This window comes from Planococcus citri, chromosome 3 (assembly GCF_950023065.1).
Source record: "Planococcus citri chromosome 3, ihPlaCitr1.1, whole genome shotgun sequence".
Lineage (NCBI taxonomy): Eukaryota > Metazoa > Arthropoda > Insecta > Hemiptera > Pseudococcidae > Planococcus > Planococcus citri.
In genome coordinates, this window is record NC_088679.1 from 41,089,535 (window position 1) to 41,107,313 (window position 17,779).

The window sequence follows — 17,779 nt, forward strand, 5'->3', positions numbered from 1 at the left end:
TTTCATTGATTTTTTTTGAGTAATTTTTGACACTTCTTCATGCGTTTTAGATAAATTTCAAAATTCTTCATTTTTTGATAATTTTTACAATTTTAATGCTTGTTTGAGTGTACTTATTGTTCTAAACAGTTTAAAATCATTTTTCAAGCAATAGAAATTAATAGAGATGTGAAAATCCTTCAAAATGATACCCATATTGCATTATGTGCTGACAAGTGCTGATTTTTTTATCAAAAATTGCTGATTTTTGACTTTATCAATTTGGCAGCACTGAGCGACCGGCAACCATGCCATAGCCTGCATCGTGGTCGTCATAATCGTCATAGCGGTCGTCGTAAAATCGCATAAGATTTAACGTAACATGCGAATTATTACAACAAGAAAAGAAACACACGAAAAAAAAACGAAAATAAAAGTGGAATATAAAGAAGAAATGATAGCCGTGGCCTTGAGAATGTTATGATTTGATTGGTGATCGTCGGTCACCCCCCACTTGTCAGTTCAAGTCAGTAGGCTAACATGCTACGAGGAGATAGCGCACTGTTTATATTTTTCGTTAGTCGTTATACTCTCTCAGTTGAGTTCGTGCGTTGCTGTTTTCCGTTAATTCGGCGTAGGCAGTGCGTTTCTTGTTACGATTTTTAACGCCGTTTTTATATTAATTTTTTTGCTCCATGTTTTATTTTGTATAGTCGGCGTAAAAGATTCGTGTTTTTAATTGCGTATATATTTTAATTTTTGATTTTTTTACCAAAGTGAAGTGTTGTGATCATTTCAACCCCATTGGATATTTGCTTGTCCAAAGATTTTATTATGGCTAATATTGGAGATATACATTTGCCGGTGAGTACTTCTTACGTAGTACGTCTTCGTATATTTTATTGTCATATCGCGTTCTTATGTGGTTTTTTGGTCGAATTGGTGTTTATTTTCAAATCGTACCTAATCCATTTTCATGTAAATGCTAACTAAAATTCATTCAACTCGTCATACATACATATTTACCTACACACACATTTTTGTTTACTCTTCGTACATAGTTCGTTGTTCGTTGTCGAAAACGTAACGTGAAAACACACTCGTGTCGTGTCGTGGCCTGATGAAAATATAATCTGAAAATTTAATTAACCGCAAACGTTTACTCGAATCCGGATTTCAAGGGCTTTTTAAAAAATATTTCAAATTAAATACCTGTAATCGTATTACATATTTCCATCTCGGTTCAGCAGGAAGTTTGACACTCGAAAAGGAAACAATCAACTAACTAGGAAATTATTTCCGTACCAGTGACTTCGAAACACAAATTAGGCGTTTAAATGGCATAGAAGTGAATTTTTTTAGTCGACCAATTAATGTTCTACGAAGTGATCGTCTCGACGATGTAACCGTTAAATTCAAAAATAAATCAATTTTGCGTTTTATTTCAACGTTGTTGGAAATAATCAATCAAGTTGTTAATCTCGATTGCGATTATATTATGTATGTATAGCTTTGTTGTCGTCAACGTCCGGTACGAATCCCTATCTTTATATTTTCAAATTTTAAATCGCTCGTCAAGGTCGGAAATCCTTTTTTACACATAATGCCACCTAATTTATACTCTCTTGGATAATATTGTAAAATTTTAAAACCATTTGACCCGGTTGTTTTTTAATGTTGAATAAATCACGATGTGAAATTGATAGAGACGGAATAAGTGCATATGGTACGAGTTTTCCACTTGTCTTGGTACTTGACTACTTACACATCTTGATCTTTGGAAGTAGTTCTTTTCATTTTATTAATTTTTCGATTGCTTACCTGATTACTTGATTTTGCGTTACATCAGTTTGCTGGGGTTTTAAATCATGTTTGTGATTTTTTTTAAATGCTAAATTTTTTAACCGTTCCTTCGTTCGTTTTTTAAATGTTGGAGTTCGGAACAAAGTGTTTTCCTACACCTGTGAACTGTTGGTCGAAACCAAGTGTCACGTCGTTCATTTCTCTATGACGTAGTAATTTTGAGGGTACAATATTTCCAATTGTGTACCCTCCAAGATGTAAAACACGTGATCTTGTGTTCATTATTTTTTTAAAAAATTTTTCTTTCAAGAGTTTTGATTATATGCGATTGATTGAATTTTTGAAATTGATTGGTGGGATTTTTTCTATTTGATGTGTAAAACATTGTTGAAGAAGAAGCGTATTATTCATCATTATGTAACATGATTGAAAATTTCAAAACACTTACTTACGTATTCAATTATTTCAAATTTAATTTTTTTTTCGTTTTTCGTTTTTTTTAAATGATTAAAATGTTTGAATTGAATTTGAATGATATTTAAGTTGAAGTAATTTTGAAAAACACTTACATATTCAGTTATTTCAAATTCATTTTTTTTTAAAGATTATGGAAAAATATGTCGTAAGTAATAATGAATTATGATTTTTTTTTCATTCAATGAGTTTTTTTAATTCACTGAAATTGTTCTGTGGCTAAAAAATTGTCTTACTCAATTTTAATCAGAAACACTGGAGAATGGCTTAATTAGTTCGTCAATTTATTCTTTTATTTGTCAATTTTTTTGGTGAACCAAAAACATAATCTACAAATGTAGATATCTCGTCACACTCAGGAAAATTCAGTTTCAAAATTTTGGCCCTTGAAAAGGTGATTTCGAGGACATGGTCAAAGTTGAAACCGCAACCTATTTCCTCTATTCCTTATAAATGATGAAGGACTTCTTCTCATCTCCTATGCCGTGTAATTTTTTTCGCGAAACTTTGTGAATTATTTGCAATTTTGGTTTTATGAGTCATTCCATGTCAAATCGCCGAGCCTTTTGTATGTGGAGTCGATCTTTAATATTTTTTACGTGGATATAAGCAGTGATGCTTTGAAAATTATGAGCATTTTACATCTCGACTTAACCCTATACTACTCTTTCTATTTCTCAAATTTTTGTGAGAATATTTTTAAAATTATTTTAGCTTCAATTGTAATTTAGATAGTGCATTAGTAGTGCACACTGTACACAGTAAAAACTATAATGTAAAAAACTGAAAATTCCTCTGTCTATTTACTAACACAACAATGGTGATGGAATCAAAGAATTATGTGGACATTTTTGAGATTATCTAAGTAACAAGTTCTCTGGTGTACTTGGTATATTTTTGTAACCTAATTGGTGAAGGTGTTATATCGTCTTTTTTCGATACGAAGTTCAAATTTACTCATTGGAAAGTCATTGTTACCGTCGTCTCTTTATCATCAGTGAACCGCTAAAACAACCCTCAGGTCTATCTCATTTGATAGAATAGTACATATTACGAATAATTACCAAGTGTACGTCCGTATTAGCGAGTCCAAAAAAAGAAGACACACAAAACAAAACAAATCTTCCTCGTGTGCAAAAAAATACTTCATTAAAAAGCGGTTAATTATTGTATTATGAATCTGACGAATCTGCCTGTCTGCACAGGTGGTGTATCTATACTTTGCCTTGACTCGTTCGTTACGGTTTTATAGTTACTGACTACTGAGTCGACTCAATTCGGTGTATCCTGCTGACCCTCTTCTATTTTCTAACCAGCAACCAATTGTAGAAGTAACTACGGTTGATCCGATTTACCCTTGAATAGAGTTCTGTGTCATAATTTTCACTGTCTTGATTACAATTTATGATAAGAGCCGTGATAACGATTATGATCCGTGAAATAATTTTTATTATCATCGCGTCGATCTGACCAAGTAAACTTATCGTTGCGGAGGCGGCGCCGGCGCGATATCAGATGAAATTTTAGAAATGAAAAAGCGGGTGTGTTTATCCCTCTCAATCAGTCGTACTATTTTGATGTGGTGGTTTCTTCAAGTAGTTTTCCTTCTTTTTAATAGAATGAAATTATGATAGTCAGTAGGTACCTGCTACCTGATTATCTCTTATCATTAAGTTCAGTTTCTATCATAAAGTCTTCGAGCAGAAGGCAAGCTTCCGTCGGAATTTGCTATTCATGATTCTCGAAGTTGCTCGAAATGATAGCTAGCTATAATATTTGGAGCAAAAAAACTATAGACTTTTTGTTTCGGCTTTTTGAAAATCCTTCTACGGGTAATGGTGGGTTAGAATTTTGTACGATACGTTTTCAGCGTAGAGTGGACCATTTTTGTAAATTTAGTCAAAATCAGTTTTTTTGATATTGGGGAAAGGACAGAGGTCAGACGTGAAATGTACATACATGTTATGGCCAATGTTTAGGACCATTCTTACCTCGTTCCTCGTGCTCTCGTTTGTAGTACATAAAATAATTTCCCCTCTCCCAATCACACCCGTCTCTACTAAATTATTTAATATATTACGATCTTCCACTTGCGAGTTAGAATATTTTCGTAACGAACATACCAAATATGTAATAGGCACGTAGGTACGCTTAATTTTTTCACGCTAATATGATAATTTTTGTATAACAAAGCAGATTTTGTATACATCGTATACTATCTTTAAGTTCAAAACGAGAACTTTCATTTCAATGCGAATAGGTAATAGGTAGAATAATTTGCAAAAATAACTCATTAAATTTACATACCTTGAAGAAGGAAAAAAATTACTCGTCGTAATGACCAATAAAAAACAAGTCGCGTCGCGCCGCAATCCGCAACTTTATTTCCTCGTAACTTCCGCAAACAATTATGCTACCTATCTACTTTTACTTTCAACGTACAAGTCTGGAAAACCGGTAATCATACGGGTAATACCCTTCCACGCTTCCACTTTCCGATCTTCCATCTATGTGCATTGTACATGTTGTATACAATGTCAGCCGCCGCATATCGGAAAGAGATTTGCTGTTTATTTTCGGTTCGTGAGCGATTCGACACATCGAATACTCACGACTTCGAGTACATGCCTCCTGTAGAGTGACATTTAAAACGATTCTGTGTCTTGACCATATTGAAAGTAGTTCTTGTATACGAGTATTGTTTCATGGCCTTCCTTCAACTATAGAATTCGACCGTGATTTCTTATGTACTCTATCTTCGATTAGCGTATGAAGAATTACCCTATGAGGTGTAGGTATGCTACGGCTGTGGCGGAGGAGAGAAGAGCTAGGTTCATTTAAAATAATGCAATCTAATCACTTTTTTAATAGTGATAAGATATAAGGCTAATATATATTTTATTTGTAGACAGAAGTTATCGTAGTCTCTCTCACTCTCTCTCTCTCTCTGTATCTATGTACCTATAGTAGGTAGCTAGGTATGGAATATAGATATACAGAAGTATACAAAGAAGTATACTTTTATAGACTTACACAAAACAAATCTATCGTGTTGTACGTGCACCACAGTGTACAGTGTACACATCGCAATTGAGTCTAATGTAAGAACTACGCGTCTGGCGCATTCAACAATTGTACCACTTTTTATTACTTTTGAGTAGTTATACATACGTTCTCATATAGCAAATACTTTAACCTTGTATACGTTGTGTCCATAAATTAATGAACACTTTAATATTCGCTTTATCGCAACAATGAACGAATCGTTTCCACATACTCGCGTTCACAAAATAGTTCTCTATCCGCCACCATTGTTGTTATTACCATTCTCGTGCTAATATTGTGTATGTAAGTAAGTAAGTACTCGTAGTACTTCGTCTGCAAGACTAAGAGGTATCCTTTATTATTATCCTGCTTTGAACAATACATTGTCATTTGCTGAGATTAAATTTCCATTATTTGCCACCCCGATTGGATAGCAGTCACTGTAGGTTGACGCCGTTGAGTGCATGCATACTGCATCACGACCTTTCTTTCCTGTCTTATCATCACCTTCTGCACCCATTTATGTATGAATATATTTCATGGACGAGGTTTATCTTGAGCATTTTGTCGCATTATGTTGTTTATTTATTCAAATTTCAAAAAATCGACAGAAATAGTCAAAAACTTATCACTTTATTAAAAATTGGCAATAATAACCAAATGATATTCGCATAAAATCGTATCCAGAAAGGAAAATATAGAAATTTTTATGCTCAAATTTTGGGAATATTTCGACTGGTAAACCCTCATTTTTTTGGTCAATTTTTCTCCAAAAGCTCGCCATTTCATTCGGCAAAATTGTTATCGTTTTCCATATCTGTTCAAAAAATTTCAGTCGACGCCGCGCCGCCTCCCTCCCCCTCCCATTTAATGATAAAACCTCTGAAAAAACACTCAAATATTGACAGTGCATTTCGTGAGCGAAGGGAGACGCATAATTTGAAAAATACGTAGGAATGACAGAGTTGATTTTAATTAAATTGAAGAAACGCCGTGCTCAAGGTCGTGCATTTTGATATGGAGAATTTTAAGACTCATCCTATAATTAAAATAAAAGATTTAAAATAAAGATAAAAACTTGAAAAAAATAATTGAATTTGCTCGAAAAATTGGTAATGATGTTGAGTTTTAAAAATAATAAGGAAGAAGTTTTATGTTATTTTTGAATCGTTTTTGAAGCCATTTGAACAATTTTCATAACTTGAAAAAAAACTTGATTTTTTATTCAATTTCAACAATTTTCAGACGGTTTTAGTATTTTTTTTGAAAATAAACAACGCATTGTTTCCAGTTTTGATGATTTTTGCCCAGAATTTTTAAATGAATTTTCATGGGAAAAAAATGGCGGTTTTTTACAAAATAATCAACAAATGAAAAGTATTTTGAGCAAATTTTTGTGGTGTTTGCTGTTTTGATGGAATTTCTATCAAATTTCAAATTATTTAATACATCTTCCTTGATAATTGAAATGAATTTGATAATTTTTCAATTTTTCTCTTTTTCGTGGATTTATTATAAAGATTTCTTCCCTAATCACATGATGTTGAAAATAGAAATTATAATTAACGAAGGTACTGTTACAATGTTCTATGCGTTCATAGCACGTACATACGTAGGTATAGGTAAAGGTGTCGTTTGTGTCATGTCTGTGTGTCGATGTACTACGTTCATGGTTATCTTGTAATCCGATACTTTGTACATTGACGATGGTGGCGATTTCAGCAGCAAAAAGAACAACGTTCGGTTCGGTTGAAATACTAGCACACTATTGAATTACTTTGCTATTATTAATTAAATATACAACCATTAAGGAGTGTCTGTTTTTAAGTACACTCTACACTGTATTAATCGCCGCACCGAGCCGGTATCAGCGCGATAGAGTGTAAATATTCGACTTGGTATACGTTGTCGATATGTGAATATGTATGTATGTATGTATGTTGTAGATGTACATTGAAAAAAAAAAAAAGTCATCAGGTGTTTTCCTGTACACTTATTACTCGTATGTATTTTGAAACGAAAGCTACATCAACACACAGGTCGTTAGCCCGAATAATGCTAGAATTATTCCAATTCGTGTGCGTTTCGTATTGTACCTATACATATCGAAATGCTTACCTGTTTGTTCGTGTACAGTACGTGTTGGGAGTGATGATGGTTGGTATGTATGTTTTCGAAGTGTTGTTGAAAATGGAAAATGTGTTCGATAACGTTACCGTATTTTTCTTTTACATTCAAAATTATCTCTCTCTCGTGTAAACCATCTGTATTGGGACGGGTGGTGTGGGGCGCCAAGCCGCATCACCGGTGCTAAAACATGCGTTTGGGTGTATTTAAAGTATGTACAGGACGTACCATCGCAACACAATTGTTGAAGTACCGCTACATACAAGTGTGATGCGTTGAAAACCTTACCAGATATTGAAAATTTGATTCGAGAATCGATGGTGGGGTGTTATTTTTTAAGAGTGATTTACCTAAGTAGACGTAGACGTTAAGAGTATGATTGACTGACTGGAGAGTATGGTTTTGTTGTGCTGTTCCAGCCAGTTCGTAATAGTAATTTTGAAGTCAATAAAGGTGATTGGAGCTGTGTTGTTTTACGTATGTTTTAGATTAATCGCACTATTGTAAAGCAAGAAGCGTGTATCGTTACAATGGTGACAAAGCGTTTGATTCACGTAAGTAATTTGACCTAAGGTATCGACTATCGAAGCATGCTATTGTACATTTTACCATTTATATTTCTTCTTCTTCTCTGTACTTTCTGTCCCCTTGTATTTTTGTCTTAGAACGAGTGTTTTTATTGTCTACATATGTGTGAGTAATGTCTGTGTGGTGTGTACGTGTGATGCACTGTGCTAATTTTAATCATGTGCGAAAAGTTTTTACCAACACGATGTTATTGTTCAAAGCTATTTAGAGAATAAATGTGCCATTACGAGGCGTTTATTGATTTGTAAAAAGTACAAAAAATCATCATTCTACTGAAATGGTTTAGAAATTGTACGTAAATTACGTCTGAAAAGCGAAAATAAGTTTGCACCGATGTGTCAAATTCAACAAGTTTGAAAAATGAATGTGGTGTCTCCATGAATGAAATTTCAGTGAAAATAACGTAAGCCTATGAAATGGGTTCATTTAATTGAAGGTGCCATTCGCGTATTTATTTACTGATTTTTAAGGGGACAATGCCTGTGTATTGTACTTTTTCTCACGTGTCGCGTCATTTTTTGGCACCCTGGATCTTTTCTGTGCAATTCTTACAGTGTACACTTTTGTTTTGAAAATAGTTTTTTCATTTTTCTAGATGGTTGGTTTTATATTCGTGTGATGTTTCCAGAATCCAAATTTTCGAGCTGTTGTGTCGCATTCAATCAGTTTGAAAAATTAATGCAATGTCTCTAAAAATGACATTTCTATGAAAATAATGTACTTAAACCAATCATCCAGATAAATGAAAAAAAAAGATCTCTCTAATCGATTTTCAAAACAAAAGTGTACTGTAAGAATTGCACAGAAAAGATCCAGGGTGCCAAAAAATGACGCGACACTTGCGAAAAAAGTACAATACAAAGGCATTGTCACCTTAAAATCTGTAAATATGTAAATACGCGAATGACACCTTCAATTAAATGAACCCATTTCATAGACTTACGTACGTTATTTTCAGTTTCTATAACGTCGCGCAATTTTTTCATACCTTTCACCTTTTTTGTGCAATTTTCACAGAACTTGTAATTCTGAGAAGTTTTATTGAGAAGTGATTAGAATTCTGACGTGAGAAATGATGAGAGAGATGTGTTGTTCGTTTGTCTGGACAGTGAATTGTTTTTTGAAGATCGTATTTTTCAGAATATACAATTTTCAAATATTTAAATGGGAGAGATTTACGTAAAAATTACCTATGCTAAACAGTGGTCCAAAAAACATACTAAGTCGTGTTTTTAACCATTCATTCGAGACAACAAAGAACAGATACTCACCTGTAGCCTTACCACTTATTGGTAATTCGTAATTATGATTATGATCGTTAGATAAACGATCTACTTCCAAATGACGTAATCGAATCGACAATCGAATTGAAAAAAAAACCATCCTAATCGATTATCATTTCACGCTTTTCACATTAAAATGTGCTACTGTGGATCGACGACAAAAGACAAAAATCAACTTCATCGTTGATACTTTTTTTCCGCCTTGTGCGTTGAAAAGGAAAAAATAGAGTAAAGAAAGCGAGTGTACCGCTGTGAAAAGGGTTTTACTGTATACAACTGGAGGAGAAGTACGAGTATCTCTATCTCCGCGGTGAATTAATTTCAGCGCACCAATCAGATGTGGTGAAAATGAACGCATACGCATCTGACTACATGCATTGTAAACGAAGAATGACAATTGCTATTGCGGCTGTGTTAAGCTGTGCCAATGTGCCATAAATTATTGATACATTCTCATGCATGGTTTTAATTACGAATTGGTAAATGACAAGTTCTCAGCGAGTTGAATAACGTGTGACGGGCACGTGGTTCCATGTGGTGTGCTACATCGGTATACGAGAATACATACTAGTGCGACTAAGAACCACGAATGGTGTGAAATTCTAAATCTACGGAGGCGATTTCGTAATTTTCTTATGTATTTTTACGACGCCGACGAAGGTTTTTTGTCTTTAATTCGGTACACCATTTGCATTTGTTGTGCAGCTTGAAAACGCATACTGTACAGTTATGATTTTGGAGAAGGAGATGAGTTCAAGAGAAATTTGAATGTTGGTCGTGGGTGTGTTGGTGTTTGAAATTTCGTCAGGAGTGTGACATTTCTTTCGTTAAGGGAAGAGGAGGAGGTGCTATTTTTTTCGACGTACTCTTCAGCTCTTCAAAAATTACATAATTTCAAGTACATAGAATGATTGATTATTTTCAGTTCATGAATTGGAATCGATTATTTAGTAAGAAAATGATTTATTTTCGATGATAATTTCAAAAACAATTGATTATGACGACCTTTAATCAACTTTCAACTCAACAAACACATTTTGAAAATTCCAACCATTTTCGAATGATTATTGAAAAAATAATCTCAACTGAATCTTTCTACTTGGTGTCCTGCATCTTCGAAAAAAATCCACTCCGACTGAGAGTAGCATTCGAATGATCAAAAAATTGCATCATCAACGTGACTAATCGTCACCTCGAACGAAATTGAAAAAAAAAGCAGAAAAACATCAAACATCCAAAAGGAATTTTTGCAGTATTTTCAATTCCATCGCAGAATTTAAATTATTCGTTTCAACTCTGTAATATTATTTCATTTCGATGAATTTTCAACGTTTGTGCATGTATGAAAATGTTCTTCCTCTAACGAAGTCAACATCGACGAGCTACGTGAAATTTTTCGCCGTACAAATGTAACCTTCGATCGATTCACCAGTAAAAACGTGAAAAAACAAAAATAATTTTCTGATAAACCGGTCCATCGATGCTGGATGCTCTGTACGTGTAAAATTATGATTAAAAAACGCACAGCCAGGTCTAGCCACATTGACTATTTCTATTTTTGTACCTCTATCTACATAGTTGTAGATACTTGGTATAAAAAAAGGACGAAAAAATCGTGTCAAATTTCTCGTTAATTCGGCATGAGTCTGTCGAGAATAATTCTACAAATTATATGAAGAAATGTCTATAGTATCTTTCTGCATTTAAATGTATGATTGTTGAATATAGAAAACGTATTGTGATATTTTCATTTGCTGGGAATTTGTACCTACTTGTGTCCTTATCGGTGTACAAATGAAACCTTACGAGTTTTTTCGAGTAATCCTATTCGGACTGACGTCTTTTCAATTCAAACGTTGAATTCATCGTTGAAAATTGTTCGAATTTCATCCACAGGAAAAAACTCGTTGGTAGATTTTTACGTTCTAGGTGTATTTCAGTGATGGAAAGATAGCGTACAAATTAGTCGTATTGTGTGAAGAACATTTTTATGTATGTGGCGAGCTGGCGATTTGATATTAGAGAAGAGAGAGAAAAGGAGAAATAAAATGAACCGATGACGAACGTGATAAGTATTCTGTGTGTCTCTTTATTATACATGGCCGAACGTATCTATAACATTACAGGATTTTTCAATGTCATCTATTGAAAATTGTACGTTATTTGTCTACATTTTATCTACAAAATACGAATATTCAAGCCTGGTGAATTATGAATGTGTACTGTTTGTGGTTTCCAATATTTATACCAGGAACTCTATGTTTGGCAAATATAGGAAAGAAAAAAATCAAACACCTCCGACACTGACAGGGAAGTCAAGATCGCAATTGATTTGATAAGTTATGTACGAAAAGACACCATACGAACCACGTACGTAGACGTACATACGTAGGATACAATTTATGATGATCAAAATGCATCAAATATGTAGTTGTCCGGTACAGTATTGGCATCATTGTCGATAATTGCGAACATAATCGTGAAGGTTTTATCGATGATATCGAATTACGTGATGAGTAAACCGGTAGGAAATTTCGATAACATGTGACGAATGGATTACAACATCGTGCCTCGTTCGATTAGGAAGCCCTGCTCAAGTGTATAACCTTTCGATGCACATGCCTCGTGAAATAACTAAAGGGAGATTTTTTTATGTAGTCGCAACAAGTGTTTGTTTCATTTATCCCCCTTGGTGTATGGTGATTTACCTTACCCTTTATATTCGTAGTATTATACGATAAGGTGACCTTTGAAATGTGGTTGAAATTATTATTTGTAGTTGTCGTAGTGTATGTTTGGTTAGAATTTCATCGGGGATATGTTTATTCTGCCTTGAACCGAACACCATCGATTTTGTACTTGTCGTATTACTCGACTAATGTTAATTGTAGTAATGGGTGTTTCGACGAGAGTTGTTTTATTTGTTAACGAACTTTACATAATTATCTATTCGGGTATCGACGTTGAGGTAAATGAAGAAGTGTTTGTGGCCAGAAATATATGAAGGGAATGTTATTCAATTAGACTTAATTTATTTATTAATAGAAATTATGTGTATAAAATTTTCAGTCAACTAATCTACATATCCTTTTTTTTTGAAGTGATGATACACTTGTTTCACCTTGGAATTTTCGTAGTATTTCACATTACCTTGATTTGCCTCTATAGACTATAAAGTGAACCTTTTCGTTTTTTTCTCTGTTTAAGATAGACTGAAAATAGTTTTGATTCTGACTACTTAAAATTTCAAAAAACGCTTAACATTTCCGTAGGTAATAAAGAATTATGAGAGAGAAAAGCGTAGACGCATCTTAGGAATTAGGAACCCATGTTGCATTTATGTATTTACGGTTTGAACTAATAACTGAATGAGTGATTCATTTTGTACAGGAAAAGTTTGTGTACCTACATGAAAGTTGAGAGTTAATTCGAATTCTAATGAGTTTTACTGTTTTATGTGAACCATGTTGTAAATTGGCAAAACGTTTGACTGTTTGGATTTCGATGTCTACGTGTAACACCGATTAAACCCTAAAATACTTGAGTACTTTTTTCGGTTGAATATTCGGGGAGGGGGGGCTATGTCTTTAGAGGTATGATTTTTCTCCATGTTTAATGCATAAGAACATCTGTTAAGTATAAGTATAACTTCTTTAAGATGACCGATAAAACGCACTTCGAAAAGTATACCCATAAATACAGCATGTGTTTGTATACTCTACTCGTATTTGAAAAAGATTATTATCGTCGTCGTATCTTTCAGCGGTTTTTATCTAGCGAATTTTCGAACTGTTTCTGGTGACTTCTTACCCCAGTTACCAGTAGTCGTATTACACGCATTATACTCCTATCTTAAGCCGTTAATGGCTATAAAAACCACACTAAAACTTCGGTGTCTTATTACACTGCCGTAAAACATGGCCAATATTCTTCAAAAAAGCAATCGTTGAATTATTTTCTGTTTTACATCTAGAGTTATATAATAATTATTATACGTGTATTCTGCTTGCTTCATTTCTGAGCTGTTGTGAACGATTTAAAAAAAGAAAAAAAAACGAAAGTAACAGAGAAACTTTGTTGTGGAAAGAACTTGAGGAAATTTGAATTCTTTTTACAAAATAATTGACAAAGTTGCATACAAGTTTTCCAAAATCAATAGAATTACGAGCAGTGACGGACTTGTCACATAGAATTGTGACTATAATATGTATTATTGGAATTCTCATGTGCATGAATGGCCATCTCATTGTCGTGGAACATTTTTCATACTAATTATTGAAAATGTCGTTTCAAAAACTTTTGATTTTCTTCATTTTTGAAAATTCGCGCTGTTCATTTTCCGAATAAAAAAGGTCTAGTGCATTTATTATGTACAAAATTGTCGTTCTGTTCAGTGAAGAAGTATTCTTCTGATTTTCCCTCCTCGTTGGAGCTTTCACCAGACAATATCAAATCAGTAGGTATTATAAAGACTGACCTACGCTACAATGTAGTTTTGATTAGCTTATCAATAGAGATACTTTTCATAACCGCGTCTCGACTCTGAAAAGAGAAGAAATCGGAGAGGAGAGGGAAAAAGGTGTAATGTACAATGTTTAACCGAGACGAGGTAATAAAAATACTCGATTCTTTTTTCGCTTCAGTGTGCAACAGTAATCACGAGGTCACGAAATATCGTAAAACTCTAGTCCTCGTCAAAGTTCAAGGTCTTTGGTACCAATACGAGAGAAATAAATCTAGAGAAGTTGGCCGGTTTGCGGCCGTTGGCGACGACCAACGGAGGTATCGAAGGAACCAAAGTTGTCAGCACAGCGGGTATTTTATAATTGTCGTTGGTGATTTTCTATAATTTTCCAATTAGAGTAATTGCGATTTGAAGGCTAAATATGGTACACCACGCCGCCGCTGTCGAGGAAGAATCGAAAAAATAGGCGAAAAATCATCGGATGTAGCAGTGCGGCTCGATTTGCGAGACAAATTAACGAGCAGGAGGTGGGCGAAGTACGCGGAAGGAATATTTTTCCGACTGGTTAATTCGCATTGTTCTTATTTGTATACATACCTGTATTATAAATGCGTAATGATGAACTGTGTTTAAAGCCAAAGTTTAACTATCGAGCTAATGTATTTTATGTAATGAATACGTAATCACAGGTCTGCATTCCCGTTGTGCTATTTCAGTATACATATATTCAATTTGAAGTCGAGCTAAGCAGTTGAACTCGCACTTATCTCAAGAGAGCTGACTTGGGGCATATCCCAATTTGTGTGCATTTGCGTCCACGTTAAATCGGAATGGGGTGTTTTGTTCTTTTCGTTGTGTGTAAAGTTTCCACAAAATGGCTTATTTTCTGACTTTGAATGCTGTCGTAGTCGTACGGTCCCGAGTGTAAGAAAGAAGAAAATGTCTGTAGATGGGTACTGATTTTGATCTCACACGGCCCACCTGTGCTCATATTAGCAAATGCGCGTAAGTCTTGCTTGGTGTTTTTCGTTTCACTTCAAAATGAATAGCACTGCGGGAATGGAGTTAGCACGTCAGCTATTGTGTAGAAATACAGGGGATACATTTCAGGTAATATGATTGGTTAGGCGCACATACACATACACAGACACCCAGATAATGTCTTACTATTGGTCTAACTCATCGTCTACCTGAAATGTGTTCCGAATCAATCAAGCACCCTGCACAGTGCACACACTCACACAGCATCAATGTTGAATGTTGATTGTTGGTAAAAGAGGCACCACGCGCGCTGCAGATTTTTGACGGTCAGATTATGTATACTCGTAATTGATAATTTTGCTAACAACGACGCGGGAGAGCTATCTTAATGTATTTTGGAAGCGTCGTATGTGCAGTGTAAATTTTGTCGAATGTGATCACGCGTGCGTGTGTGTTTATCTGACTCGTTGATTTTTGGCTCGATTCCCACTTTTTTCTGAAAATTACATACGTGTGCGATAAATAAAAAACGTAATTTGGAGACACGGTAGCCCTTTAGGAGAAGTGCGAAGTGTAATCGAGTGTGATGAAACGAACGGGTGGATGTGGGGAGGGAAATACACTACTAAAGATGCAGGTAATAAGAAATTTTATTATTCGGCGGTGTTGCATTCCTTGTATATATTTTTTTGACGGTCACTATTTTAGGATGCGTATGTTTAACCTTGGAAAAAAACAATTGTGTGTCGTTCAGCGAGATAGATTATGATATTTTACCATCGTCGCTCATTTCTATGTCCTACTCCTATGTTCTATGTTACACCTTGTATCCGTCTACTCCCTTCTTTTCCTCTCTACCGCTCTATCGTATGTCGCGAGTAATTCGAATGCATTGTTCTGGTTAAATGATGGTTAGTACGGTATAATTTATGTGCACTAAGTTCGTTGATTTTTCAACTACCGCGTTATTTTTCACTTCACCGAGGTTTGTTTGATTATGTCGCGCGAGCGAGTATCATTGCACTCGGAGGTAGTCGCAGTTGAGTACATAGACCTACCTAGACATTTTGAATGAATAAAAAATTACTGTTTTGCTCGGTTGGTGGCACGATCCGTTGGTTTTTCTCTTGGTTCGTCTACTTGCATTGAGATGCGAAAGCATGCAAAGATGTGTGGGAATTTTCTATTGATTTCATGCAGAACTCGAAAGAAGCGTTGAATTTTTTTCGCGCTTGTCGCTGGAAGTATTTACAACTTTTAGAGAAAGAGCTGCTATAACTGATGTAGATATCCCTAGTATGAATACTGAAAATGAATATCTGTGAAAGAAGAGGACTGTTGAATAAATTAACAAAAACGTGTTAATTTGTACGTGGTTGAATGTGTAACGACTGAAGATATGAGTATATAATAGCGAATTGCTTGCTGTTGTACGGCGATTTATTCTAGTTGATGAGTTTTAATTGTGGTGTACGACGCGACAGAGATCATTGAGGTCGTTAAAAAACCATAATTTTGACCATAAACATATAACTCGAAGGTATGGAAACTTTTGAACTGTATAAATCGGTGCTGTATTTGTTGCGAACTTTTTTGAATTGAGAAGAGGGATAGGGTTATGATAGGCAGATACATGGACTTTGGTTCAGGGTGTAAAATATTGGTATAATTTTTGCAAATAAGCTAATCAGTGTATTTTTAAACTCGTGATGTGATTAAATTTGAATGAAAGAGAAACTATTACGACCTTTTTCGTTTCCAATCGTCGCATGTTTTTTTTAAGGGCATACAATGAGCCCGCATACGTCTTATGGCTGCACCCTACAAAATGACATGCGGGGTCCACGAAAGCTTTCAAAGACTAAGTAGTGTAGTAGAAAATGTAACAGCCCCCTTTTTTCGTTCTGATGACGAGCAACACTGCTAATTGTGATTATTGACGCAAGAAAAATCAAGTTTTGAAGTGGAGATTTTTTTTACAGCATAACTAGGGTAGAACATATGAGGAGCGATATTCCAAAACGCCCTTAGTCCACTTTTTGAAATTTTACAGGAGAAGGAAAAAACGTGGTACGTAAGAGGTTACGTTACATTTGGCATTGGTGATTGTTCTGTTACCTACCCAAACACTTCCCTGGTGCTATGCTTTAAACATTTTTACGCGATATGTTGATTAGTGCCTCTGAGCGTTCATGAAAGTGACCTATGTTGACAAAGGCCGTTTTGGAAAATTTTTTTCAAAATGTAAAGTGATTAATGTTTCAATAGCTATTTCTCAACTGTTCGTCGAGATTATTTTTTTTAAAGTTGTTTTTCATTTCATCGGGTGAAAGGGGTTTTTCAACTTTTCCGACAGATAGGTACGTAAAAATAGGGGTCAAATGGGTCAACTTCACCTATAAAAACTTTTTTTCATGTTTTGAATAAAAAAATCGCGTTTTTTTGCAAACTTTGAATTTTTTAAAATCGACTTTGCAACATGTTACCATGCCACTTTTTTAATATTATGTTATTCAGCATAAAAAGTTGTGCATAATATATTTTTTTCAGAATTTTTGAGAGTCCGAACGATGAGCTAATTTTTTGTACAGTATAAAGTGGCAACACCAGGCATCGTAGCCGGTCACTTTTATAGTGACTTAAAGTCACTTTTATCGCGAAATGTAACTTTTGGTAACTTTTTTCATCAAAAAATCACTATTGGTCACTTTTCTTCCAAAAAAAAGTCACTTTTTTGTTTTTTTTTTAGTTTTTTAAACAAAATTTTCATCCAAATTATCGTTTTTTTACTCATTTTCAAAGGATTTTATGACAATTTTCTTTATTAAACAATTTCAGAATTTTAAGAACACAAATTTTTACTTTTCGAAACATCAATTTTCGAAAGCTTTTGCCCTCGCTTCGCTCGGGTTTGTTTTCTTTTATTTTTCAAAATAAAGAGAATTTTTTTTAAAAATCAAGTTCTAAAGCCAAAAAATAAACTTCTTACAAAAAAACATGTTTTTTTGCCTCTCAAAATACAAATTTTCAAGAG

At 34.5% G+C, this 17,779-nt stretch overlaps 1 protein-coding gene across 2 annotated transcripts in view; it reads left to right on the top strand.

Moving 5' to 3' along the window:
* Positions 1–516: 516 nt before the first annotated feature.
* Tis11 (Tis11 zinc finger protein) overlaps positions 517–17,779 on the top strand; it is a 58,484-nt gene continuing 41,221 nt past the window's right edge. Inside the window, exons 1-2 of one of the 2 annotated variants that reach the window (XM_065359277.1) lie at positions 517–843; positions 7,917–7,982. In XM_065359277.1, the coding sequence (XP_065215349.1) occupies positions 814–843; positions 7,917–7,982 (96 nt within the window). In that variant the 5' untranslated portion in view covers positions 517–813. The remainder of the gene's footprint in view (positions 844–7,916; positions 7,983–17,779) is intronic. The other variant, XM_065359278.1, reaches the window with a different exon arrangement.